This window comes from Lagopus leucura, unplaced genomic scaffold, assembly GCF_019238085.1.
Source record: "Lagopus leucura isolate 7727_CA_CO unplaced genomic scaffold, USGS_WTPT01 Super-Scaffold_100157, whole genome shotgun sequence".
Classification (NCBI taxonomy): Eukaryota; Metazoa; Chordata; class Aves; order Galliformes; family Phasianidae; genus Lagopus; species Lagopus leucura.
The window spans coordinates 44,292,346-44,318,988 of NW_024962334.1; the positions used below are offsets into that span (position 1 = coordinate 44,292,346).

The 26,643-nt window shown below is 38.4% G+C and overlaps 1 protein-coding gene across 1 annotated transcript in view; it reads left to right on the forward strand.

Moving 5' to 3' along the window:
• The window catches only part of KMT2C (lysine methyltransferase 2C), a 186,312-nt gene that overhangs the window by 93,443 nt on the left and 66,226 nt on the right, over positions 1-26,643 (forward strand). Inside the window, 9 exon segments of the mRNA XM_042889179.1 lie at positions 6,245-6,407; positions 7,879-8,050; positions 9,056-9,170; positions 9,869-10,041; positions 10,781-10,938; positions 13,373-13,486; positions 15,210-15,937; positions 22,064-22,183; positions 24,615-24,731. Of these exon segments, the coding sequence (XP_042745113.1) occupies positions 6,245-6,407; positions 7,879-8,050; positions 9,056-9,170; positions 9,869-10,041; positions 10,781-10,938; positions 13,373-13,486; positions 15,210-15,937; positions 22,064-22,183; positions 24,615-24,731 (1,860 nt within the window).

Consider the following 26,643-nt stretch of genomic DNA (forward strand, 5'->3'; position numbering starts at 1 on the left):
GACATGCTGGCAGACAGGTTGTCTGCACACAATTCATGTCCTTTGTGTACATGCCTGATTACGTGGACTTTGGCTGTATGATCACATGCAGAACAGTGAGTGCCTGATTCACTCCAAAGAAGGATGTTAGTGTCTCTTTGGTGTTACGTTTTTTTTGTTGTTTTTCAATGTTTAGCTATGTAGACTGCTTAAATAATAGTAAAAAAGAAAGAATTATTTTTTTCCTTGTCATTTTTCGTTATCATTGTATTGAAACAAGCACATGAAGTACCTGCATATGCATTTTTCCAAAGAGCAGATTTATGAGGCCTTTTTCCGCATCTTGTTTTCCATTCTTGTCAAGAGAAAACTGTTTTTTTTTTTTTTTTAGTTTAAATTAAGAATATATATTAATTTGGATGGCCCATTGCTTATTGCTGTGCTGACAAAACCCTTGGGGTGGATTGTCAGTGTTACCAATAGAAGGCTTTTGTCAGCGTGTTTCAGGCAAGCTTCAGCTCAAGGCTGACATCTGAATTTCAGCCTCTGTGTGGACATGCCCTCCTGGGAGCTGTGCTTGTGTTCCAGTTACAGCCATTGGAGATCTAGTGGGTATTGTCAATGGGGCCTGAAAATAGACACCTATTGGTTGGTCAGCTGAACTGCAGTGAGGTGTACTCCATAAAATTACCATGTTTCTGCTCAATGTAATGGGAAATGAAACACTTCTTATTATAGGCACAAAATGTAGATACTGAGATGTCTTCATCTCAAGCCTTATGTCATTCAGAAACACGATGCAACTCTATCAGGAGATAATTGTCCGTGATGCTATCAAGTAACTTCCTATTAAATAACTGCACATAGAATGATGCCAGCCTAGCTGTAGTGATGAAGGCATAACCTACAGATTGCACATGCCATTTCGTGTCCCTGCATGTGATTGAGCATCACAGCAGTTGTGCTGGATCAGGCAGAAAGTTGACTTCAACTCAGTGTCTTTGATGATGACCAGTGCCAGATGTCTTGAGAAGACAATCATTAAACAACAAGTATGTAGCAATATTTCCCCCAGTTATTTTTTGTAAAGCCTCCAACAGTTTGTGGCTTAGACCATGCTCTGCCAGCAAAAAGAAATTTCTACATGTACTTCTTAAGACCTTCCACACATGAAGCAAATGGAACTGGTACAATAGTCTGCTTCCTGAGCCTGCCAAAAAGCAGTCTGAACCAAAACTGAGGATTTCTGTTTTGGCCTTGTTTATCCTGAAGTTGTTGATCCTGGAGCCTAATTATCACAATTTAAACTATGTTAAATGTTACTGATCTTCTCATTGTTGACATGCTAAATAAACAACAAGCTCACGTGCCCTTCTTTCACAGTGCTATTAGATGAGAATTGAGGGAATGGTTGTAAGGCATTGGAAGTTAAGACTCACTCAAAACATTTACGTTATCCTAAATCTTGTAGAAAGCAAGGATGTGTATTAAGAAACTGCTTTTCTTCATTTCTCAGTTTGTGTCAAGTTTGGCCAGATTGCAGCTATTCCTGCTTGTCTGTGGTTTTTCACAGTTTTAGAGCAAAAATTGTTGGTTTCTACAATTACAATTTTTCTAAAAAATGTCAGGGTATAGTAACCATTATAGTAATCCTTTAATACAGGCTTTCCTTGTTAATAGCAATGTTAAATTGTGGTTATTTCCGTAACCATTTATTGCATTGTACTCCTAAATGCACCGTGGTGCTTAAAATGTTTCCTTTGACATTGAAGGTGCTAATGGTCATTAGTATCTTTAAGCAATATCAGCTTTTTTGCTGGATCATGGTCATTAATGAAAATGACTGGAGCTACCAGAAAACGTATCTTAATCTCTGTTTACTCTAGAATTTTGCTGAGGTCAAATTAATGACAAGTCGTTAGTGTCCGCTTCTCCTTAGCTATCAGTTTATATTTTGAGAGCCAAGTTGGAAGTTTGTTCTTACTGGTAGTACCTCACATTGTTTCATTAAGAACAGATGGCTTGTGCAGAGTTTTGAATATGCTATAGATTTTAATTATGATTAAAAACACTTCTTGTTAGCGCAGGTTTTGTCAGCTTACCCTTTTAATACAAACTCTTTTTGTTATGTAACTTTGCATAATAAATGCAAATATTTTGTCTTTTTGTTGAAAAACATTTTGCAAGACAATGCTAACATTTAACTTCATTGTACTCATCAGGTTGCAAGTGAGCTTTTATTCAAAGTTCTTATTTTAGCCTCCATTTAGTGTCTGTGCCTCTTGAGGGTTGTTACTTGTCCATTTGCTGAGGCAGTAATGCTATGAAGTAATAAAATGATAAAATGGGACCTCGTAATTTCTTCATACTGCTGTATGGATCTGGTCTTCCATTGTGCTGAAAATAGATGACTTTTCTTCATTTTAACTTGCTCAAAATTTTGGAATACGCCACTGAAAATGGGAGGTAGCAGAAGTATGGGTAGGATGAGAACTTTCCTGTCATGGGTGAATGCCTTAGGAGCTTACTGGAGAAAACAATTGGTAACAAATGAGGGACATTTTCAATAGGAAATAATCAGTTGCTGCTGCTTCAATGACATTTGTTTTATTCAATATGCTCTGAATAAATAACAGACTGTCTCTTTAGCTTTAGCTTTGTGACACCTCATCACATTTTTGGTGGTTTGTTGTTTTTCTTTTTTTTTTTTTTTCCAGTAGAACAGAGCTGTAAAATTATTTGATCCATGAACAGGCAGTGTCCATCTTGCTTCATCCCTTAGAAAGCTTGGCTTCAGCTTCTACCCCTTTGACAGAGCACTGTGTTTTGTGCTCATAGCAGTGAAGTGGAAGGCTCCATGCTGGCTTTTCCTCTCTTCCTGGGCTCAGCACATACAAGGCACATGCTGTATTTTATCAGAAGTGGGATTTATGTCTCCCTTTCATCTCTGACTATCTTAATACCATATTTTAGTACTAGAATAGTAAAGCAGTACTTGTTACTGAGTTTTATTTAGCAAAGCTTTTATATTTTTAAAATTATTATACTTTTGCTGTTCACATGCTTGCTTTTGTCTTTACAAGCAGTCGAGCTGGCTGCATGCTTGCTCTCCTAGGGTCATAGTGTGGGGCCTATTTTCAGCAAAACATTGGCTTCTACTGCTGGAAAAGTAACTTCTCATCAACAGCTGTTGCCAAAAAAAATCCCTTTGGGCATTTATTTCGTCAGACTGCTTTATATGTCTTATAAATTCAGCAAATGTTGATATTCTGTGCTTTTTATTTGCTTCAGATGATATACACCACATTGTTTTTAAAGTGTGTGTTTTACTTAGCTGCCAAATGCTTTTCATTGCCAGTGCAGTTTAGCAGATGGGTTTGAAGGGTTCAATTAAATGTAATTTGGGCTTCCATTTATCTTCCAGCATCTTTCATGATTCTTTAAATCAACATCAACATTTTTCGAGGCTTTGCATTCATCCTATATTTTGCTCATTTCTAATAATTTCATCATGCAGTCGTACAGCATTTGGAAGAAGGCAGCTCTGATATTACATTGTTATGTACCGCTGTTGATTGGTAGTTTCACAAAACAGATGTGACATTTTAAAATGTTATTAATATTGCTATTTAATCCATCTTCATTATTTCCAGTTTTTAGTGCATTTGATTGTTTGAGTGCTTGCAGTTCTCCGTAGTTTTGTCTCCCATCAGATAAATCTTTAAGGAATTAATGATGGGATCTGGTGAAGACTTCAAATGTCGTTCATTGTTTGAACATTGTTGAATGCTTTCTTGGGGGACCTTTGCTGGGACTTGAGCCCCTCCTGGTTTCCTGTTTCTAATGTTTATCATTGAGTAATGCCTTTGAAAATGTTGTAGCCTGCTTGTAAGAATGAGGACTTGGCTCAACATGGGCCATCTCCATAGGACGCAGAAATGTCAAGGATGAAGTAATGCCATGGGGTACAGACTGTCATGAAGTTGAAGGCTTTGGGCTGTATCTTCATGACTTCACAGCTGAGTTGTATGATTTACCTCAGACATCTTCCATAAGAGCTCAGTGATTGTATGGTTTCCTAAGATGAGTTTCTTGCATTGCACTGAATTTGCTGGCAGTCCTTAAACATACTTCTATCATTAACTTTTTCACCTGCTTCAAGAACTCCATGCAGCCAGTTGCTTATCTTGTCCTCTGCCCTCTGCTCTGCATTTGGCTACTCAAATAACAGCATACATCTTTCTCATGCTTGTACCAGGTGTTAGATGGGCAGAGGTGACAAGAGTTGCGGATCTCAGGCCTGCAGACTGAGCGTTGAAGCACAGAGAACTTGGCAGAAGTGATCCTTAGTGACCCACTTTCATTTATAAACAGTCGATCCTTTTACACAGCAGTTGTATTTGGCATAGACCAGTACTTTCTTTTCCTTGCCTGTGATTTGTACTGCAGGCAGACTTTTTGCTAAAAATGTGATGTTTCAAGGATGTCAGCTTAGCAGTTAACACAGTCAACTTTGTGATTTGTGCTTTCATGTGGGTTGGATTTGATATCTGTGGGCTTGTAATAGTACTGTGTTTCATGCCTAATTTCATGCTAGACTTTGAAACACAGAAGAATTATGGTAATACATATTTTCTGTATTCTCAGAATCAGGCAGATGCAGTGTGCAACTTCTTGTTTTGATGTATCTTCAGATTTGATGTTACAAGGTGCTTGAGCTAGGAATCAAATGTGCCAGTGTTGTTATTAAGGCATGTAGGTTTATTATGAAAGATAAGCATTCCTGAGCTCAGCTGGTGCTTTACATTATGTATGCCTTCCCATGAGCCACTGACCTGCTTTTTCCTAAGTTTTCTTCCAACCTTATAGCACTCTGCTCTAGTCTTCAAATACTGTTGCCTTGGTGAAAAAGTGCAAAAGCTTGTTACGGTGCTTCAGGGACTCTAATGAATCCAAGAAAGCAAAGAGACTGATTAACTGAATCTGAAAGGTGTGGGTGATGTTTTATAAGCAGGCTGATGGACTGTTCCCTCTTGACTAAGGAGCAGGAAGGTTATTGGGTAGTTCTATATGAGAAGTTATTTCTTTACAGATGTGACTATGGCCTGTAGTAATAATCATGCTTCTTCATGACTTGTTGAAGGTTGTTGGTGATATCTGTGTAGCATTGAAATAAGAGATGAAAGGAAAGTACTGGGTTATTTAATGCCTTATCATCCCCGTGGGAATAGTTGTATGATGTCATGTACGTTTTCAATAGAACATAATATTTCATTGTAATTCATATTTCTGATTACAGTGTCTACATTACAGCATACAGAGCAATATGTGTTTTAGTTACAATCTCTAACAGGTCTGCCTTTATTACTCAGTGTAAGCCTTCAGGCCTTTTTTACTGAAGATATAGCTAAAGTCAGTTAACAGATAGAAGAGCATTTTTCTTCTGTGATAAGAAGAATCTCAGTCATCAGAGCAATTTAGGATGCATTTCGCTGAATGTTTTAACTTGGAAAGATCAGAGAATGCCACTGAAAGATGCTGTCCCAGTCACTGTTTGGTCTTCCTGGGCTCCATCAAAAGAGGGGTGGTCAGCAGGGACACAGAGGTGATTGTCCTCCTCTACTCTGCTCTTGTGAGGCCCCATCTGCAGTACTGTGTCCAGGTGTAGAGCCCCCAGTACAAGAAAGACAGGGAGCTGTTGGAGAGGGTCCAGAGGAGGCCATGAAGATGATCAGGGGACTGGAGCACCTCCCCTATGAGGACAGGCTGAGGGAGCTGGGCTTGTTCAGCATGGAGAAAAGAAGGCTGAGAAAAGAAGGCTTCATGGCAGCCTTTCAGTACCTAAAGGGAGCCTACAAACAGGAGGGGAATCAACTCTTTGAAAGGGTAGATAACAGCAGGACAAGGGGAAATGGTTTTAAGTTGAGGGAGGGAAGATTTAGGTTGGATGTCAGGGGGAAGTTCTTTACGGAGAGAGTGGTGAGGTGCTGGAACAGCTGCCCAGAGAGGCTGTGGATGCCCCATCCCTGGAGGTGTTCAAGGCCAAGTTGGATGGGGCCGTGGGCAGCCTGGTCTGGTGTTAAATACAGAGCTCTGGGGCCCTGCATGAGGTAGGGTGGTTATAGTTTGATGATCCTTGAGGTCCCTCCCAAGTCATTCTATGATTCCTCAGGGCTTGCTCCTTCCTAGCAGCCTTAGTTCTTAGTTTGTCTGGAAAAAAAAGCAAGAAAAAATAGATTCTGAGTGATCATTGTTTGTTTTTCAGCGATGTGCATATTGTAAGCACCTTGGAGCCACTATCAAATGCTGTGAAGAGAAATGTACCCAGATGTACCATTACCCCTGTGCTGCTGGAGCAGGCACATTTCAGGATTTCAGTAACTTGTCCCTCCTTTGTCCAGACCATATTGATCAGGCTCCCGAAAGATGTAAGTACACTTTATTCAAATGCCACAATTAGGCTCAGCTTAGTAATTCCATCTTTTAGCTGTAGTAGCTTTTCCTTAGCTGATATTCTCCTTCAGAAGAGTAGGGTATCCTGTAAGATGCCTGAATTTGCTTGGGTAAGCTTAATTTCAACATGTGATTTTATTAATAGACTCTGCTGGCAGCTAATGTTGCATCAAAGTGTTTGTGACATGCAGGACTGAGATTGTAATACATGTTTGAGACTTGTGGGGTTTCTGTAATTAAATTAAGTCTACTTTATTTCTAAAAGCCTTCCTACATGCTTATTGCAAAAATATATTCCTACTATACATTTGAGTATGTCTTAGAAATAGAAGTGTAGTTGTGAAGATTCCTAGCAGTCTGATATTTCCTGAAAATACCGTCAGGATGTATTGTGTGGTGGTTACAAAATTATTTGTATTAGCATTGTTGTACATCCTAAAAGCTTGTTTGCAAACCAGCTTATGCTGTGCTTCACAGGTTTGCATGGGATTAAAGAATCTCCACTGCAGACAGGGCACTTGGCTCTGCTGGTCACATATTCTTGTTGCATTTTCTGTGCTCGTTGTAATCTCGTTCAATTTGATGCTGTTCCATTCAGACTCTGAAGTATAACTCATTCAAATGTTTTTGAACTTTGCTTTTTGCCTTTTAATATTATTTATTCAAACAGCAGAGGGGAAGAGAATGTAAGTGTAGTTTTGCCTCTCATTCTTATTGCAGACCTCTTCATCCTCTGCTGCTCACACTGGCTTCAGTTGCAGATTTCCCTCCTGGTTTGTAACTGAGACCAGCAGGGGGAGCGTTGGGAGCGCAGGAGGGAGACTTGTGGTCTGCCAGGCATAGCCACCGTGACCTGAAGTGCTCCAACAGGACACGGTCAGGCAATCCACAAGATAGCTCTGGTGAACCACCTCTGTTTTTAGCAGCTGAGCTGAAGATGAGCGTGCTTAATGCAGCTGTAATTGCCAGAGAGCCTAGCAGTGGAACTGCTATATTGCTACTTGACAACTGTCAATGAGATATATTTGTGGAGGCCACATGCTTACAGGAAGGACAAGGCATGCTTACTTGCCCTACCTCAAATGCAAGCATTTTGGATAAATAATAGTTTTAGATCTGCTGGGAGTTTTATTTTGTACTCATGCCACCTAAGAATTGGTCCTCAAGCTCTGTTTTACATCAAGGGAAATAGAGTAAGCCTGTTTCTTTTGTTAAGACTTATTAAGGCTTAAAATGAATGTACTTTTGTTCTGAGAAGTTTAGTTGAATATGTTGGAAGAACAAATGAAAGGAGTAGTTATTAAGTAAATTAATTAAATTTGAATTTTGTAAGAATGATCAAATTTTGCAAGCAGAAGAACTACTGAAGATTTTCTTGGCTTCATTGGGTTCATAGAATAGTTAATTTTAAATTAAATTATAATTGGGAAAATGATTTATTTGTAGCAAAAGAAGAAGCAAATTGTGCAGTGTGTGACAGCCCTGGAGACCTCTTAGATCAACTTTTTTGTACGACCTGTGGGCAGCACTACCATGGGATGTGCCTAGACATACAAGTTACACCTTTAAAACGAGCAGGTTGGCAGTGTCCTGATTGCAAGGTGTGCCAGAACTGCAAGTAAGTAAGACTTGAAGGGGGTGAGGGGAGGAAGTTCTTAGATCTATGTGCTTTGATGCTAAAACATCTATTTTATTATCCATTCTTTATTTTTTCTTCCAAAAATGTAATTATTTGTTCTGATAGATCTGTCATAATATATTAATTTTAACTAGTCAAATCCTTGTGTTGGGATCTGCGTTCTAAAGAAGAGAACTGAGCTGCATTTCCTACACGTTATGCTCCCAGAGTTTTCATCATCGTGGCAGGTTTTACAGAGCTACCAAAGCATGTGATTTCATCATCTTTTATATGGAAGGATTTTTTCCAGTTTACCAAATTAAAAATTTGTTTAATGTAATGCCTTTAACAATTTGGAAACCTGGAAAAAGGCTGCTTCATTACTACCTCATAGCCCTGATCAGGCAGTGCTTGGTTAACAAGCAGAACATTCACTATTTGCCTGCATTCAGGTTCCTTTACTTTAAAGATCTTTCCCTAATCACACTCAGCTAGACAGCAAATACCAGAAATTGTTATTCATGTTCTAAAATGTATCTCTACAACTGTTGTACCAGTATTTACTAGCAAACTCTCTACTGAAAAAGTAGAAGAAAATCCATGTGAATTGCCATAGAGGCTTTGCCAATCAGAGGTCTTTTTTTGGGGGGGGAGATGTATTTAGACTGATTGTAGGAGCAAGTAGAAATGCATGGTTTTTTTTTTTTCCCCCAGAAATAATGTGTTTAGATTTTGAACTGGTATCAGTACAGAAAAGCCGATTAATCTTCCTGCATGTGTGTAAATGGAAATGGGCTGATTGCTAGCAGTCTGGTTGCACGGGCTCAGTGCTTTCTGCAGGAAGCGTGGTATACTTAATTCATGCTTTAGCAGAGCCATTTGTAAGTGATGTTCCTATATTATCATGCTTTCAGCTGTCTAACTTTCTGCTTAGACTTTATCAAACAGATCTTTTCTTATTGCTCATCTCAGTAGTGTTTAAAATACCACTGTTTTTGTTATTAGACATTCTGGGGAAGACAACAAGATGCTGGTGTGTGATACATGTGACAAAGGGTACCATACTTTCTGTCTACAACCTGTTATGGATTCTGTACCGACAAATGGTTGGAAATGTAAAGTAAGTTGAAAGCTTTCAGAATAGTTCTGTGTCTTTACAGGGAACCAGGTTTTGGTACACATGTTATACTAGATGTATTGCAGATGGCTGCTAGCATGTAATGTCCCTTGCAATTTCTGAAGGAATCCCAATTATACAGCTCCAGAGGGAAAAGGGAAAGAGAAGGATCCAGGAAGAGTGCATAAACTCTGCTTAATGACACCTGCTCTCGTGACATAAAATAAACTATATGTAAACTGAAAGCTGTTCAAAGTATTGTATGTAATCTATCCTTGGAGACTGGTTATATTCAACCACTCCTTGCTTTTGAGAAGAGCAATTCTTCTGTACTTCAGAGTTCCTTTGGGTTTGGGGAGAGCGGGGTGAAACTGTATAGTCAGTGACTTTGTGAGTAAGTACAAATAATAACAGTAGTTTCAAAGTAACAAGGCAAATCCCTGTACATGAGATGAATATAATTTCATAGTCAGTTTGTGGTAGTTATAAGAAGACAGAGATAAGAAATATTCCTCTCAGGTAAGGCAGTAGTGCAAGAAAATTCTTCTTGCAGTTGCAAGAGTGTCCATAATTTGTTATCAGATCACAGTTAATTTATTAGTGTTATTAAAGATAGAAACTTTATTTAATTCGGAAGAGGAAAATGTCAGTTAATGCACAGTGTGAAATGTCATAATGAACTAAATTCTTGTGATCTTTAGAACTGTAGAGTATGTGCTGAGTGTGGAACACGAACAAGTTGTCAGTGGCACCATAATTGTTTGGTATGTGACAGTTGTTACCAGCAACAAGACAACTTGTCATGTCCTTTCTGTGACAAACTGTGCCTCCAAGACTTCCAGAAAGATATGTTGCACTGTCACATGTGCAAAAGGTAAGAGTTCTATGGTTTTCATTAAGTTGTACTAAAATGCCTAAAGCTTATGGTGAGCTGGATGACACTGATGTATTTTTGTGCAAGGTGCAGACCTTGTGTGATGCACACTGCTGTTGGATCTTATGTAACATCTTGATATTCCCACTCTAAATGCAACAGAAAAATGAGTCTTATTTCAAGTAAAACGTAATTGGCTGTTACCAAGAAAGATCAGATAGTGAAGTGTGCAGAGAAACATACACTGCTTTTTACATCCAAGAAGGATCATCATCCTAACTTTTATAAGCACAGTGTTTTAATTTTTACGTATCTATTCATTGTGTAAGGCTTTGTAAACACAGTTAGTAGTCATGGTTTCTTGTAAAATTTTCAAGTATGTGTGTTCTGTTACATTTTGTGTGTTTTTCTACACCAGCAATAATTTTTATTGCTTTAATAGTAAGGTGTTGAGAAACTTTAAGAGTGTGGACCATTACATATTCAGTGCACTGTTCCTTACTGTGCAGCTTTGTCATACTGCTTTACATATTGTGGTGTCTTAATGGCTTTAGCAGCAGTGTAGGTCTTCATGTTTGTGCTTGTTCAATGATTTGACAGACTGATACATCATTTTTATTTCTACAAAATTCTTCCTGGTATTGGTTCAAATTTTTTATTTCCCCAGAGAAATGGAAAACAGTGCTGGAATATTTTATATTGTTATTACAAAAATCACAAACTGAATTAATCTCCCCAGGTGGATTCACGTAGAATGTGACAGATCTCCAGGTATTGAATTGGAGTCTCAGCTGAAAGACTACATCTGTACTCTCTGTAAGCAAGAAGGGGATCAGACTCAGTCTTGTGATGTAATGGATACTTCTGAACTCATTCCTGAACCTGACAACGTAGCAGGTAATCAAATGCAATCTTACATTTACAAAATGTAAATACTAACCTCAGAAGCATTAGCAGATGCTTTGCTAGGTCTTCTGTGAATCAGCCACTCAGATCCTGTAGACTTCATCCTTTCCTTTACTAAGCAATAGCTTCTCGTGTAACCCATGTAACCCATTCTGTCTTCTCAGTGTGCTTTGTGGCCCTTTGGCTTCAGGATCCTGTATTTGACGCCCAAGCAAACAAGCATTATGGTTGCTTCCAGCTATCACGACTCGTAGCTGTAAACTTCTTTAGCTTTATTTTCATGTGGTTACAGTTCATGAATTGACTCATTTGACAAATCTTTCGGGACTCTCCTGTCTACCAGGCATAAGCCAGCTCCTGACAGATGTTTCTGGTGACATGCAGTTTATCTGTGTCACTCTACACAGATACTCAACTGTTTCGTACTGCCCATTTCCTTCAGTATGTCCAGGTAGGAAGCAGGAGTGGGAACTGGACTGTGTTCAAGGACCAGGTGCATTTAATTGTGCAGCTTTTAATCAGGGTCCTCTTTCAAAACAGTATGTGATTATTAATTGCCTTCTGAGAGCTTGTTGTCTACATAGACGAGGCAAACAAAAGGTGGGAAAGGAAATTGCTAAAAAGTATAAAGTATTTTTTACAAGTACTCTGTGACAGTAAGGAAATACAGAGAGAAGGGTGGTGGTGAGTTATCCACAAAACTTGTGTAATGTAATCTTAACTGAAAACCCTCCTTTCTTTCATCTAATGTGCTCTTCTGGATAGCACCTACTCACACAAGCTGAATTTCCTAAGAGAAGGGCAATTGCAGTTTAATGTGGAAGCAAGGTAAAATGTGACAGATGAACTGCATTGCCATGTGCATTTCTGATGCATAAAGATCAACACTGGTGCACTGATCTTTTGTTAAATCAGTAGCTCTGTTGCATAATTATCTGTTTTTGAAAGCCCAGTAATTTTTCACTGCAATGGTAAACTCAGACTTCAGAAGAGCTGCAGCTTTTTATGCGTTCAGACTGAAGTTTTGCATAAGCAGGTCATTATCTTTGACGTTAGCCAGTTTGTGTAAGTGTACACCTCTAGTGAGCAGTAAAGAAATGATGAAAGAGATGATGATCCCAGGCAGTGGCTTTGGGTACATGTATGCAAATGGATGGAAGAACTCTGTCAGCGAACATGTCCCAGGTTACTAGAAACTATTGGACTCTCAGATGGTATTTAGATGATTTAGGAGGAAGCCTGCGTTGTATGTGAACTCTCAGTCTTCTACTGCAAACGCTTTAGAGTAAGTTAAAGGTTTAGTTAAAAGGCTGAAGTTTTTAAGTAATACTTCTTTTATGGTTTTTAGGTCTACAGAAACACTGTTAAGCACTTTTCTACCCCTAGAAGAAGACTGAGATTGTTATCTCAAGTACTAGGAGCAATCCTGCAGCAACTATATCAGTGCAGTCATGCTTAGTTTATGCCCAGGAGAGCACTTTTGTACACTGAAATTGGGTTTTGAAGCAGTCTAAATGATCATTTCCTTAAGGTTAAAATACCACTTTAGAGCTGGCAGTCTGCAAATAGTTCTTGGGTACTAAAAGTAGCATCACCTTGTAGTTCCTGGCTTCCTGAACACAAAGCTGTATTCATTTACCCTTTTCATGCTAATGCCCATGAAAGATCAGTCCCTCTTGAGCTAGCACTTACTACATATTTGTCTCTCCTGCTCTTGCTTTGTCCAGTGCATTTTAATGAATTTCCTTCACTGAAAAAGCTTTTACGTGAGAAAAAAAAAAAAGTACGTGCTTCCTGTTTGTGCTCTCTAACAGTACTGTCAAGTGAAGCAGCACTCAGCAGTGCCTTTCCCATGCAGTTTCATGTTTAAATATGGGGAGCTCACAGAAATAGGCATGCTTATTCTAAAGTGATGAAATCTACTATTGTGTAGTTGGAGTTCAGCAAATGGTTTGGAAATCAGTGTTCTGTGTGCTGATAGTAGATGGAACATCGTGTCTCTGTCATGAGCCATGACAATATTTACAAAAAAAAAAAAGTGTGAAGCCTTCATCCCACAAGGTCTGTTGAATTTTGCAAAGTGGAATTTGATGAAAGACCTTTTGTATTGCTTAGATAATGTGGCAGAGTCTGTGACAATATCTAAATTATATTTTCAGTGTTAGGTATTTATAACTGTTTCACAGCCCTTTTCCACTGTCTGAAAGACATTAAACAGTTTCATGTTAATGAGAAGAAGGCTTCATCTTCTAGGGTGCTACGTATCTTCCCTATCTTTCTTGTTGAGCTGATGTGCCCTAGCTCCAATCATATAGTTAAATAGCATTCTGTTTAGCCAGAAGGTCATGCAGTGACAGAAACTACTGATGCCAAAGTAATGGAATAAACACCATATCGATTTTGACTATTTTCTTTCACTCTTAAGCTTGTACAAATGAAATGGAAATGGAAAGTGGTGGAGAGGATTTGGCATTTCAGGAACAACTCGTCATTGGTAATGGCTCTGGTCAAGAATCAGCTGTTGGATGTGTCACAGATGGTAAGAAAGAGTTTTGCAGTCTGAGAAAATACCACTGCTGTGTTCAGAGGCTGTTTTCATTCAAGAAAGTTTGTGGTAATTAAATTATGAAGAGAAAAAATGCCTGGAAAGCAGTTGGAAACAAATTGTTTATGTTCTGCTGTCTGAACTCTTAAGCAACAGTATTAACTTTTTTGTTGAAATAGTATCCTATCCAAGACAAAGATAGTCCTCAGAAAATTTGTGTAGGAGAATATCAGTGTAACTGTTTGGTAGGAGTGGCTTTCTCCTTAAGTGGAAAGAATGTTTTTGTACACTGGAGTCTTACCATTAAATGGTGTGTTTGGTGAAGGACGTCCAGACAGGGTGTGCTGCAGTAGGTGATCACTTATATTCTGGGAAGAAATGGATCTTACAGTCAGACAGCAAGTACCAGCCATAAGAAGGAGTGCAATTGGAATGGGTTTGGGTCAAGTCATCTGAATGTGTTAGTGATTGAGGGGAATGGTGAAGAACATTCAAGTGTGTCTCATCCAGCCAAGGTCAATGTTTAAAGTGGGTTGCTCTAAAGGAAATCAAGAAACCTAAATGTAGAGCCAAAGGAAAAAAAATATCTCCCAGGTTAGCTATAATCACCAAGTAATGTATCATAGCTTGTAGGTAGTAGGTACAAAAGCCATGATTGAAAACTGTGTAATGGAGGACACATTCATGGTGAAATGCTAGACTTTGAAATGTAATGGCTGAGGAGTTTGAGTAGCAGTGTGAATCTGGGAGTGCAAGGGCAGTAGAAAGTAAGGAGTGTAAGTCCACTGAAAGTCCATTGAAAGAAGGCGTTAAAAGCCAAATTCAGAGGAAAAAATGTGGTCCTCTGTAGAATAGATACAAGACTCCTCCATGGAACTCCTGCACTATGAAAGTTGTGAATGAAAGGTGTTTGCTTGCATAGAAGCTAGAGAAATACTTGTGAAAGAAATCTTGAGGACATTACCATGTAAACTGTTTTTATTTCAAGTGATTTCCTGAAGTCTGGAAGAGCACTAGGTGGAAATGAGAAATGTTTTTTATTTATATATGTACTGTTCCTCTTATCAGCTGTTTGCTTTTTGGAAGAGTTGAGAGAGATGATTAAAGTACATAAATTTATACCAGCATGTATCTTTAATAAGCAGAAATGAAAAAGGAGGGGCCACTTTTAGCTGACTACTTGGAAATGTTTGCCTCAAAAGTTAATCTAGGGTCTACTGAATGCTCTTTTTATTTTAAAGCAACGTTACTCGTTGCTTACTGTAACTTTTATTCATCTGTCAACTTGACTCACAGCAATAAAGGAATGGGAGCTTTCCTGGTATTTGCATTTGGAAATTTTTTCTGTATGTTGTTAGTAGCTGAGGAACTGCCTATGGTACCTTAATATAACCTTGTTTTGCCTCAGCACCTCTTTGTAGGAAACATGTGAAGGGAAAAGCTTGAGCTTATTCCTGAAAATGGCATATCTGTGAATTACTCTGCTATGATACAGAAGAGAAAAAAAGAAATTGTACTATTCTGTGTTTTTAGCTTATGTTCTCACTGTTCAAACATAGGTGCAATGGAAGATACTTATAGAATATGTTCAAATGTACATATAAAATTCACCAACAGTGATACTGCTGTATGTGATGTGCACCAGCTATGCTTGTTGACCAGTACACTGTGTATGTTGTTCATCATCATACTGAGCATTTAATATGTTTGTACTTAGTTACAGGCATATCACCAGAAGAAAAGACCACAGAACTGGAAACGGAAGTCTCTAACGAAGTTAATTCTGCTGAAATGGAAATGTCTCCCAAAAAGACACCAGCATCTGGTGACAGTCATACTGAGAAAATGATGGAGGTGATGGAAGGTGTTCAAGCAGCAGCACAGCAGGAGTTAGACAAACAAGTGGAAGAGACACAGCTACCACAGGGTAGTGCTGAGGTATCAGAAGTAGCCACGGTAGACTCTCGGTCTCTGTCTTCAGTACCTGAGACCATAACTGTGATGCCAGAAATAAAAGGGACTGAAAGCAAAGAAGGTGTTTGTATCCATGCGGAGCAACAACTGGAAATCATAAAAGTGCAAAAAGAGGTAGAAAAAGGAGAAACCCTTGAAAAGTCAGAAACACCAGCTCTTCTAGAAGCAGAAACTGCTTCTGTAAATGAAGGTGTTACAAACAGTTCACCGGTTGCAGACAAACCCATAAAATCACCAGCTGAGACTTACCCCTCACTTCCCCCATCAGTTAACATAAGCAAGGCAAATGTGTCTTCCTCCCTGGACTTGCATTCTGCACGAGAAGCACCGCACGCCCAGCCGCCAGCACTGCCTTCCACTGCTGGCACTGCTCTCCCACCGACTTACATATCAGTCACTCCAAAAATTGGCATGGGGAAACCAGCCATCACCAAAAGGAAATTTTCTCCTGGAAGACCCAGGTCAAGACAGGTAAGCATGCAGAATGTTTCATTATATATTTATGAAGCACGTATTAGTTAGAATTTCAGTATAATCCTTAGAATACAGTATGCATTTATACTCCCAAGTGAGTGTTTAGTTAATTTCTTCAGGAAAGTAACATCATATTAATTAATCAAAAGAGTCTGTAGTTTGAGTTACAGTTTCTTTTGGATTATGCTTAGAGAAAAATAAAATATTTCTTATGTTTTTAACCAACATGCAACAAATGCTGACATACACAATATGTCTTCCAACTTCTCACTTTTTTTTGTATGTTCATGTATTTTGGCTAATACTTTTAAAGTTGTTAACATCTTAAACTGACTGCATAGAAAAACCTGCAGCAGCTGTTTCCATCGCGCTTCCAAATTTTTTCATGGTCAGTATTTTAATGATGTTACAAATAATTTAATTGTTTTCTTCTGTGAGCAAGTGCTGTCTGATGTAAGTTGTTATGGTTTGATCTGATCATTGAAAAGTATGCTCAAGTCTATAGAGTTCTGCTCCATCCCATCCTACTCTCTAATCCAGTCGTGTCGTTGTGGGAGAAATGGTTCATCAAAAAGTATGTCAGTGTGACAAATCAGTGTTTCATTTCTATTCTTAATTTTAGTTTTTGGAACTTTTAGGCTGATCATTTCATATTTTTCTTAACTTTGCACATTTCTTTGTGTTTTCGTATAATAGCCAGGGGTTCAAAAATATAGTCAAATTAGTTCTTTCTTGTTCTGAAGAGACTAAAATATAATAAAAGCAAGAAACCATAACACATTCAAATTGGAAGGTTTCTAAGTATCTCTGAGTCACTTATTTAGTTATTTAGTTATTCAGCTAGCTCTCTGTGTAAGCATGGCAGATCATGGAGAAATACAGGTGAACAAAAAATGGACCATTGAGTTACCATGAGGAAAGTGTTTGATTATTTCTGCTCTGGTGTCTTGAAGTAAAGAAACACAAGCCCTTAAAAAGAATCTTTTTCCTCATACTGTGTGCTGTCTTGAGAATTAAATTTATTTTCTCAGTGAACAATTTACCATAGTTTATCATGAAATTTTTAAAAGTGGAGTTCTTTGGCAGTCTAAAATGAGGTACATTAAAAAGAGTGTGGCTGGTAGGTTAAGGGAAGTGATCCTCCCCCTGTGCTCCAGTTCTGGGCTTCTCAGAAAGACGGGGAACTTCTAGAGAGAGCCCAGCTGAGAGCTGCAAAATGATGGAGGCCTGGAGCATCTCCCTTATGGGGAATAGCTGAGATACCTGGGGCTGTTCCATCTGGAGACGAGAAAAAGACTGTGAGTGGTACCTTATCAGTGCTTATCAATATCTAAAGGGTGAGAGTCAAGTGTTAGCTACTTAGGCTCCTTTCATGGCACCCAATGACAAGGCAAGGAACAATGGAAGTCCTATCTAAACATTAGGGGAAACTTCTTTACTGAAAGAATGACAGAGCACTGGAACAGGCCCATTTAAGAAAACGTGAAGGCTGATCCCCAACTGTAAATGCCTGTATTAGAATAGACATGTATCCTCTTGAAAAATGAAACCAAAACAGCTTCAGAAGTAGTAGCAGTTTATATGTTCTGTGTGGAAGACAGTTATAGCCATGAACATCTCAGTACATGGTGCAAGTAATGCAAATAGAAGTGAGCTGAACTACAATTTAGGAATGAGGAGTAATGCAAAGTCCAAGCTGTGATGCTAACTTAATATAGTTTGTTCACCAGTTTGGAGGTTATATTTTAAAATGAAAAGGTACCTGACATCTTTGCAATGCCTGTAGTAGAATTGGACACGTTACTTGTAAAGCTAATGATCTGTGTTAAAAAAATACATGGAGATCTGTAAAGGTTTGCTTTGACTTTGGTAATCTTTGGCTCGTGCTTTAAACACGCATTAAGCTGGAACTCAAGTTCTGTGAAGTGAATAGTAATTTCCTGGTAAGAAAATCACGTGCATGTTTTGTTTTAAGGCCCAGTTTGCTTTCTTACTTTCCACTGATGATTCAGTTCAGGCACAGACCAGCACCTTGTGGAAATCAGTGAGAATTGTCCTGAATAAGGGTAGTATGAAAATGAAGACCTCTGGGTACGTGATTTGTGAAAGATGGATGTTTTCCCAACTTTCTACCAGTGATCTGAGTTGGGCAAAACTAAATGGTTGGGTTATTTTCATGGATTAGGGATTGTGGCTCCTATCCTTGGTAAAACTGGTGTTGGAGCCACAGTGGCTTTCCTTTATTGCAGTGCTTGCTTCTGCAGGACTGCACTGCTTTAAATTAGATGCTTTATGAAGTGTGTGGTTACTCTGTGGATGTGCCAAATTAGCCAGTTCCCACAGATGGCAACATTCCCCACTTTCTCGTTAGTTTTTTATCTTCTTGGATTGTTCTGTTCCTCTTTTAAGAAGAAGAGAAAAATCACTCTAATGGATTTATGGACCTTCATTTAAAGAACACGAGAAGGGTCTCTGCACTCTGTGAATATATTTTGCCTCAGTTTTGTAAGATAACTTTGGCCTTCACCAGAGACAGAAAAATCTGTACAAATGAATAATCTCATTTTGGATTTGTTTTCTTTTGATTATTGTGCTGTGCATTAGGATGAAGGATGGTCTCTTTCTTCAACATATATTTATAAAATTACTAATATAATTGAATAATTACTCAATTCCAATGTGAAATGCAAAGTATTTTATAAATCTGGATAGGGACAACAAGAGGGGGCTTCTATAAGTACATCTGTGATAGAAAGAAAACTAGCTGCACGTAAGCAGCCCAGTGAGAGCCCTCTGTCCACCTAGCGTGGCATCTCAGTGGCTTCCTGTGATTTTTATTTCATGGGTGTCTCCCACCTGCTTGTTACCCTATTCCGTTATGGGACAAATTGTCTTTTCAGTGTCTCCTGAGTGCAGTTCACAGATCAGAGACATTTGCTTATAGCTGCCAGCACGACAAAGCTGTTACAGGGCTGACCTCAGAGTTGTATCTGTGCAGTGTTTGCCCATGGAGTGCACAGGTTGTCCCCCCATGCCTGTAAGTAATTGTCAGATTTATAGCAGGGAGCAGCACCTCTGCTTTGATCTTTTTCATTATTTTTCTCCTGTAGGAGCAATCTCAAAAAGAATGATCACATAAGTTAGGTGATTACTAATCTTGACATTCATCTAGTTTGAAATAAATCTTCACAGGAAAAAATGGGTTGTTTTTTCAGCATGTGCAAGTTTTTAGTAGTGCTGTGGATACTTTATGTATATGAATGGAATAAATTGGAAGTCATCAGTTATTTTTGCAACAGTGTCGGTAAGCATAATGTGAAATCAAGGAACGACTGGCAGATAAGTCTTAAGAATGATCTGTGAGATTATGTTGAGTAGGAAATAAGCTTTTACTGATTTTGTTCTACCGTATGCATTCTTTTAGAACGCATTCCATGGGAAGTACCGATTAGATGAAATGAAGGTCTTCTCATCAGGAAGATACTAGGTATACTAGGAAGATATTAGGTGGCTTGCTTGTTCTAATTATATTAAGAGATTTTTCTAAAATGACACTGAAAAATGAAAGAAGTGGGTTCAGATGCATGTTCTTTTTTGGGTAGTGTGGCCTTTCAACTGTCTTCCATCCCATGGTACTCGTTAGCTTGTTACTACAGTGGTTGTACAGTGTTCAGAAAAGCTCAGAAAAGGTCTGTTTGAAGGTTTGTTGTTTTGTAGGGTTGTTCTGTTTTTCTGTTGCTTTTTTTTTCTTTGTTTTTATGAGGGGGGCTGTATTCCGAACATATGAAATGTTGTTCACAGCCCTAAAATCACGTTAGATGTTATAATGGAAGTACAGGTCTGTATATCTGCAATTACAGTGCATTTCATAAAGGATTCAGCTGCAGAACGCAGTCAGTGGTAATTTAGTGAGATCTCCTGACCCTTGATGACATTGTGTTTCGTTTTGTTCTAATTTACTTGCAGCTGTGTTGTTCAGTTTTGAGTACTCAGGAATATGATGGAGAATGAGACTTCCTGTTTCTGTCAAAGCACATAATTATTGCTGTGAATAGAACTTTCTTCAGTGTTGTGTGGTAATGGGCATTAATTAAAAGCCAAAATATAATTAATGAATCCCTTTGATGTAATTCATTTGTTCAAAGTATTGTGGAAGTGTGTGTTTTTAATTAAGTTTATCTGACCAAGAATTCAAATGTTTCTGATCTACAATAAAACTTGGATTAAATTTCCAATTTAATTCTTAACAATATGATTCATATACAGTCCATTGTTTTTTGAAAGAGGGAATATTTCATGTTCATACTTAATATTCTATTTGCTTTTTAATCTTTTCATTATACTTAATCATTAGAGAAGTGTATCTTCTTAGAAGGGAGAATAATTTTGTGCGTCCCAAATGAGAGAAGGTAACTTCAGCTGCTGGTGAAGAGTTTTCAGTGTGTTTGAGCCGATGGGTTTTGACCCTTTGCTGGCATGTCCCCTCCCTTATGGATTGATGTAGACACTGTTTCTATGATATACACATTTCCTTTGTGCTGCTGTACAGATTTCACTGGAGTTCCCACATTATAAGAACAATTACTTATTACACATAATCATAGAATCATAGAATGGTTTGGGTTGGAAGGGACCTCGAGGGTCATCAAGGTCCAAACCCCCCTACCTCCTGCAGGCCCCCAGAGCTCTGTATTTAACACCAGACCAGGCTGCCCAGGGCCCCATCCAACCTGGCCTTGAACACCTCCAGGGACGGGGCATCCACAGCCTCTGTGGGCAGCTGTTCCAGCACCTCATCACTGTCTCTGTAAAGAACTTTCCCCTGACATCCAACCTAAATCTTCCCACCTTTAACTTAAGAAGAGTTTGGATAATGCAAGGAAACTGTAACTGAGATTCTAGCTTTATCCTGCTAGAATCAGAAGGCCCTTGATATGGAAACTAAGGCTAGCACAGTCATCTCCATTTTGCCACAGATCTGCTGATGCTGAGTAGCATGCCAGTGCTTGGTAGGACTGAGACGTTTTGGCAGAAATAGGGCAGACTGATAAACTGCAGAGCTCTTGGCAGAACAGAACTGGAGTCTGGCCTTCCCATTTCTGTCTGGTGGAACTTGCTGTGGGCTGAAGAGTGAGATTCACCTCGAGGGACCCATGTGTTTCTTCCTCAAACGTAGAGTTCGGGCAATGTATTGTCCTTCAAGTATGCCTGGTTGTAAATTCGGACTGAAGGAGGCTGTCCCACAGTCTTAGGGTTCAAGAAAGTCTTTCTCAGGTTTCAGTGTGTACGAGGAACTTCAGCATCGTTTCATGTACATCTTCACACATTCTTCTTGTTTTGCCACATTTCTTCAGAGGAGATACAGAACATATCACCATGCTGGGAGCTGTGGCAGTAGAGATAATAGAATAATCAATTAGTTGAAAGGAGACTGTAGGTACAGGGTATGTATAAGTATTACATGTATATAGAAACACATTGTTGTTTGAGATCACAGTGTAACATGAGGACAGCGGGGTGAAAAAGCCTTAGCAGTGGGAATTGAAAATGTTTTTGAGGGTTTTTTTTTTGTGGCAGACTTCCAGGAGAGAGATGCTTTATTACTTATCATGGCTATTTTTCTTTTCTTCTACTGTTTGCTTATGCTTCATGCACTTCTAAGACTAGCTGTAGCCATGCTTGTCAGTAGTTCAGACTCAAATGATGAACATCTATTCTTTCAAAATGGGGTTTGAAGGGAAAACAAGGTACCCTGTCATCTTACAGTGCTGCCTCCTCAGCTTCATGCGGTACAACATAGGGCTGTGATTTACTGTTGTTACAATTGATTGCTATATTTGTATTGTTTTGTTTATAAAACTCATTTTGTTGTACTTAACCATCACTTTGAGGTTTGTTATATTTGTTTCAGTGTAAGATTCGATGACAGCCTAAAATCTTCCCTCCTTTCTCTTGCTCAGTGAACTAATTTACTAGTTAATGTAGAAATGCCTATGCCTGCATGTGCTTCGCTTTTCAGATTTTTTTTTGTTGCTTGCTTTTTCTTTTTTTTTCCTTTTTTTTTTTTTTTTTTTTTTTGTTGCAAAGTTTTATACATCTATTTTCTCACCTACCATATCCTAGGGGGCTTGGAGTACCAATAATACAGTCAGCCCACCTTCCTGGTCCCCAGACATTTCAGAAGGTCGGGACATTTTTAAATCCAGACAGCTTCCTGGCAGTGCCATTTGGAGCATCAAAGTGGTAAATAATTTGAATTTATTTTTGTATATCCGTTGCTATCTTTCTGCTGTAGAGACTACTGATGAAATTCTGTCTATCACAATTGAATTAATCTTTCATTCTAGTACTGCTTAACACATTTAGAAACCATTAAAACTCTGGAGCTTTCAGGTTAGAAGAAAAAGTGTGCTTTCCAGAGTGCACAATATGATGGCATTGCCCTGCTATTACAGAGCAAAGGCTAGTTTATATTAGCCATTTCTTGTGTGCTTAGCACTTCACTTTTTGTGGTTGGCTTTGCATAGCCATCAAAATAAGTTACATGAGAAGGAAAATGTCCTTTAGTCTGGCAGTAAGGTAGGCCAGGCAATGAAAGGAGCAGAACTCTGAGCTGGGGCTTCAGTTTATTGCTGCAGAGAAAGCCTGCAGAGCAGATTCAAAGTGACAGCCTTTTTAGCTTATGGGGGAATGAAAAAAACCAGCTACCTCACCCGGTTAGATGGACCAAAGCTTTTATCCACAGTGACAGTTACTGTTCAAAATACCTTAAAAAAAACTTAGAGCACTTTTTTAAATGACAAAAAAGTCCTAAGTGGTGAAACACTAACAAACAGTTGTACGTTACCAATAATTTATTTTCATTTCACTTTAACACTCATGCTATTTTTATTTTGACATTAGCTTTTGCTGCTTCAAGCATTAATTTTCAGCTTACTGTTCAGCATTAACACTGATACAAGTACGTGCTTGTTCCTATTACTAGCTCTGGAAAAATAACAATACTGATATGAAATCTGAAACATACAGATAAGAAATGTGTCAGAAGAGTTTCCGTCTTAAAAAATAAATTGATGCTTGTATGTTCTGTCTGTGCATATGCATTAACTTCATATATGTAAAAGCAACATTATCCCTTCACTTTTACTGCATTTAAATACTTCTGCCATCAATAGTATCCTTCCTCTCATTTTCTAAACTAGTGTTGCATTACTTTTTCTTATATCATAAATCAGTTTAATTTCTCGTTACATTAATGGATAGATATTGAGAAAAGTATAATCTTCAGTATGTCCTTCTAAATATGACCATAAACTTTTATTATCTTCTTTACGTCAGGAGTTGGTATATTTGAAACGTACTATTAGTAACATTGAGCCCATAATGCTGCTTTCCATTCAGAGTTCCTATCTCTGTCAGCACAAACTGTTCATGTCTGTTGGTGACACTGTCCCCACGCAGCTTTATGTTCAGTCAGCACTGTTTCATTGAGAAATGTTTTGTCTTGGTATTAAAAGCAACTTGTAGCAAATGTCTGGGCCCATGCACGGTACCTCTGCAGGTAATCTGTGGACAGAGTTGAGCTATCTTAGAAGCAGAGATTATTCATATACTCAAAATCAATCAGTAATCTCATTGCTTGTTCTGTAGTAGGAAATACATTTGCTTAGGTACATCCCACAATTACTGTCATGTTTCAGAGCCTTTGCTCTCTATAGACGTGCTCTGTAAAGGTATATGACACAATGGCCAGAACTGGGTAAGGGACGTTGTCAGGATGTTCATTTTCATTCTGGAAGCAATTAGGGAATTCCTCTTGCAGTCTGTATTCAGCTGATTTTGAAATAACACGAAAAAGAATCATGAAATTCAAACTGAGTCACAGGAGCAGTGTGAGGTAATTATTATTTTAAAAACATATTTGCTTTTCTACAGTAAATTGTAATTGAGCACACTTTGTGGATGCTCCAAGAGCACACAAGCACTGTATGTCTCTGCATATAAAATAAGGAAGGGGGAAAAAGAAGCTGTCTAAAAATAAGTGGATATTTTCTGAGAGAAGCATACTATTATGGAGAGTGTTGATTTGAGTTTAATTGATATAATTAATATAAAAAGCTCTCTCTGTATGTGCTGAATTAAAAGAGTTCAGTGGAGCCAACTCCTGCTTCTCTTGGAGAGTAGGATTGAGTCCTAACAAATTCCAGTGTTTGCTTGATTATTCATAGTGAAAGAAATGTGTCTGTGATTGCAACTAATCAAGGGTCCGGGCCATATGCAGAATTCACATGAGCCGAGTGTTTAAAAAGAAAAATGAATCACGTAATGGAGGGTATTTACTTTGGATACTTTGCAACTATGGGGAAAAAAATATATATATATCCCATATTTCCAATTATTCTTGAACGGAAAATGAATGTTTCTGGTTCTGTCTGCTTTCTCGCTGGTGATAATGTGATCATATTAATTCACACAACTAATTATAGAAGTTAGAGTTATTTCATCATGATCTACGCAGTAATTTGTTGACCATGGCCCAGGGTGCCCATATGCACTTGAAATCTCAGGGTGTTTTATTTTACTTACATTTTCTCTAGATGTATTGAACAAGTTTGAATCCCTCAAAACAAAAGGACTGCAGGCTGAATTTAACTTGTTATCTTACGTTGAATAGGGCCGTGGATCAGGATTCCCAGGGAAGAGGAGGCCACGTGGTGCAGGTCTGTCAGGACGAGGCGGCAGAGGCAGATCAAAACTGAAAAATGGAGTTGGGGCTGTAGTCATTCCAGGGGTAAGAACATTTATTTTGAAGTCATGTTGTATTCTGTGAATGTAACGTAACCTAATTCAACTATAGTTCTTTCATTAAAGTGCTGCTGAAAGCCAAAGAACACTAAAAAGTAGAGGTATATGATGAAATCTGGTTATTATTACATATGTATGATTATGAACTACAGCACTAAAGCAAAATAAATCTGAAGCAATTTTATGCAGCTGTTGCCACTTAAAGAGATAATTGCTGGGCATCTTGGCATACTGCTTCTGCTTCTTGAGTGGAAAAAATGCCAAATAAGTACAATAGAGTAGGGGAGACCAAGGCATGTAGTACAGCAGCCTTAGCAGATCAGACCAGAGGTTGTTCTACCCTGGGGACCAAACCTGACTGCTGAGGGAAGAGCGCAGAACAGAAGAGCCACAGACAATGAGATACTTCTGTTCTGTCTGGGATGGAGCCTTGCTGAACAGAAGGTGGTGTCATTGCCTTGGACAGCTTCTGTTGAAATTTTCTGTCATAAATTTGTGTACATACTTCTAAAAACTGCTAGTGAACATGTAACCTCTTTCAATTCTACAACTCATAAGCCTGTTGAATACAGGCGCACCTTCTTTGCTTTACATTGCTGCCTGCTTCTGAGAGCCCTTAGAGAAAAGATGGTTGAGAAGTGTATTCTATTATCTTCCTGCCACTCAGTTTTATAGACATCTGTTGCTCATCCTTGTTTTCCTTCCACTTCTTCATTGCTAATATGGAGAAACCCAGTATTATTTGATGTTCCTTGTATGAAAACTCTTCCATACAGTTGCTGTCCTTTTCAGTCGTTTTGGCATGTTTTCCTGTGTTGATTTTGATCTGCCATTTTATATCTCAGAATTCAGTCTTATGATGTTCTTAGTGCAGTTCTTTATATTTGTCGTTCATTTTTTATTACTCTGAATATCTTAATATTGTTGGTAAATGTTATCACCTTGCTCCATGTTGCAAGTTGTGCATGTTCAACACCATGGCCTGTTAGCAGTCATCCCTGTCAGGATGTTCACCCTTGAAAAATTAAAAAGATAATTGATGTTATTATTGAAATTGAATCATTCGCATTGTTATTTTGCTTTAGAAAGCGTAGGTTTGTACTTCAAGATAAGCCAGGTTTTATAGAACAAATGCTTTAAAAAAACTGTAACACAGCAGAGAATATTCAGTCAGGTAAGTGTTGTAACAAAAGTGACCATTGCTATTCTCAATTTCCCATAGAAATTTGGACCTGTGACTTTTAAAGTGAACAGCAACTTCTCTACATCAGAATTAAGAGCAACAATGTGGCTGTCTTGTAATAAAGTAGATGAAGGTAGCAATACTAAGAGATCAGCCTTTTCCAGATTAGTGGTTGAAATAGAAGTATTTCAGCCCCTTTGCTAAACTTGTTCATACTCATGGGACGGTGACTATTGATCAATTACATGAATTTGGAAATCATTACATTTAGGGAATGGAGGAGAAGGTGGCTACAGGTTAACTCCCATTGGCTCATGTCTGGTGTTCAGCTAGCATCAAAGTTGCAGTAATTCAGTTCTTCACATTCTGCTCTTTTGTACATGCAAGCAACTGTGAGAACACTGTGGAATCTGTGGAAATGCATGCATGGGAAAAAGTCTCCCTGAACGTCTTGAGAGGTGTTTCAGGAGTTCTTTGGGTTAATTAGTTACAGCTACAGAGCTGTCCACAGTACAGTACTTAAACCATATTAACTGTATACTTATATTCCCTTTTTAGCATTTTCTCAGTAAATGCTGATTTTCAGCAACAGCATATCAGAAAGATTCCTGTAGCTTTGCAACAGTATTTATATTTGTCTCTAGTGATGTTTGAATCTGTGAAATATTTAGAATATTATTTAAACAAAAATAGATGTGTAAGTTTTGAATTGTGT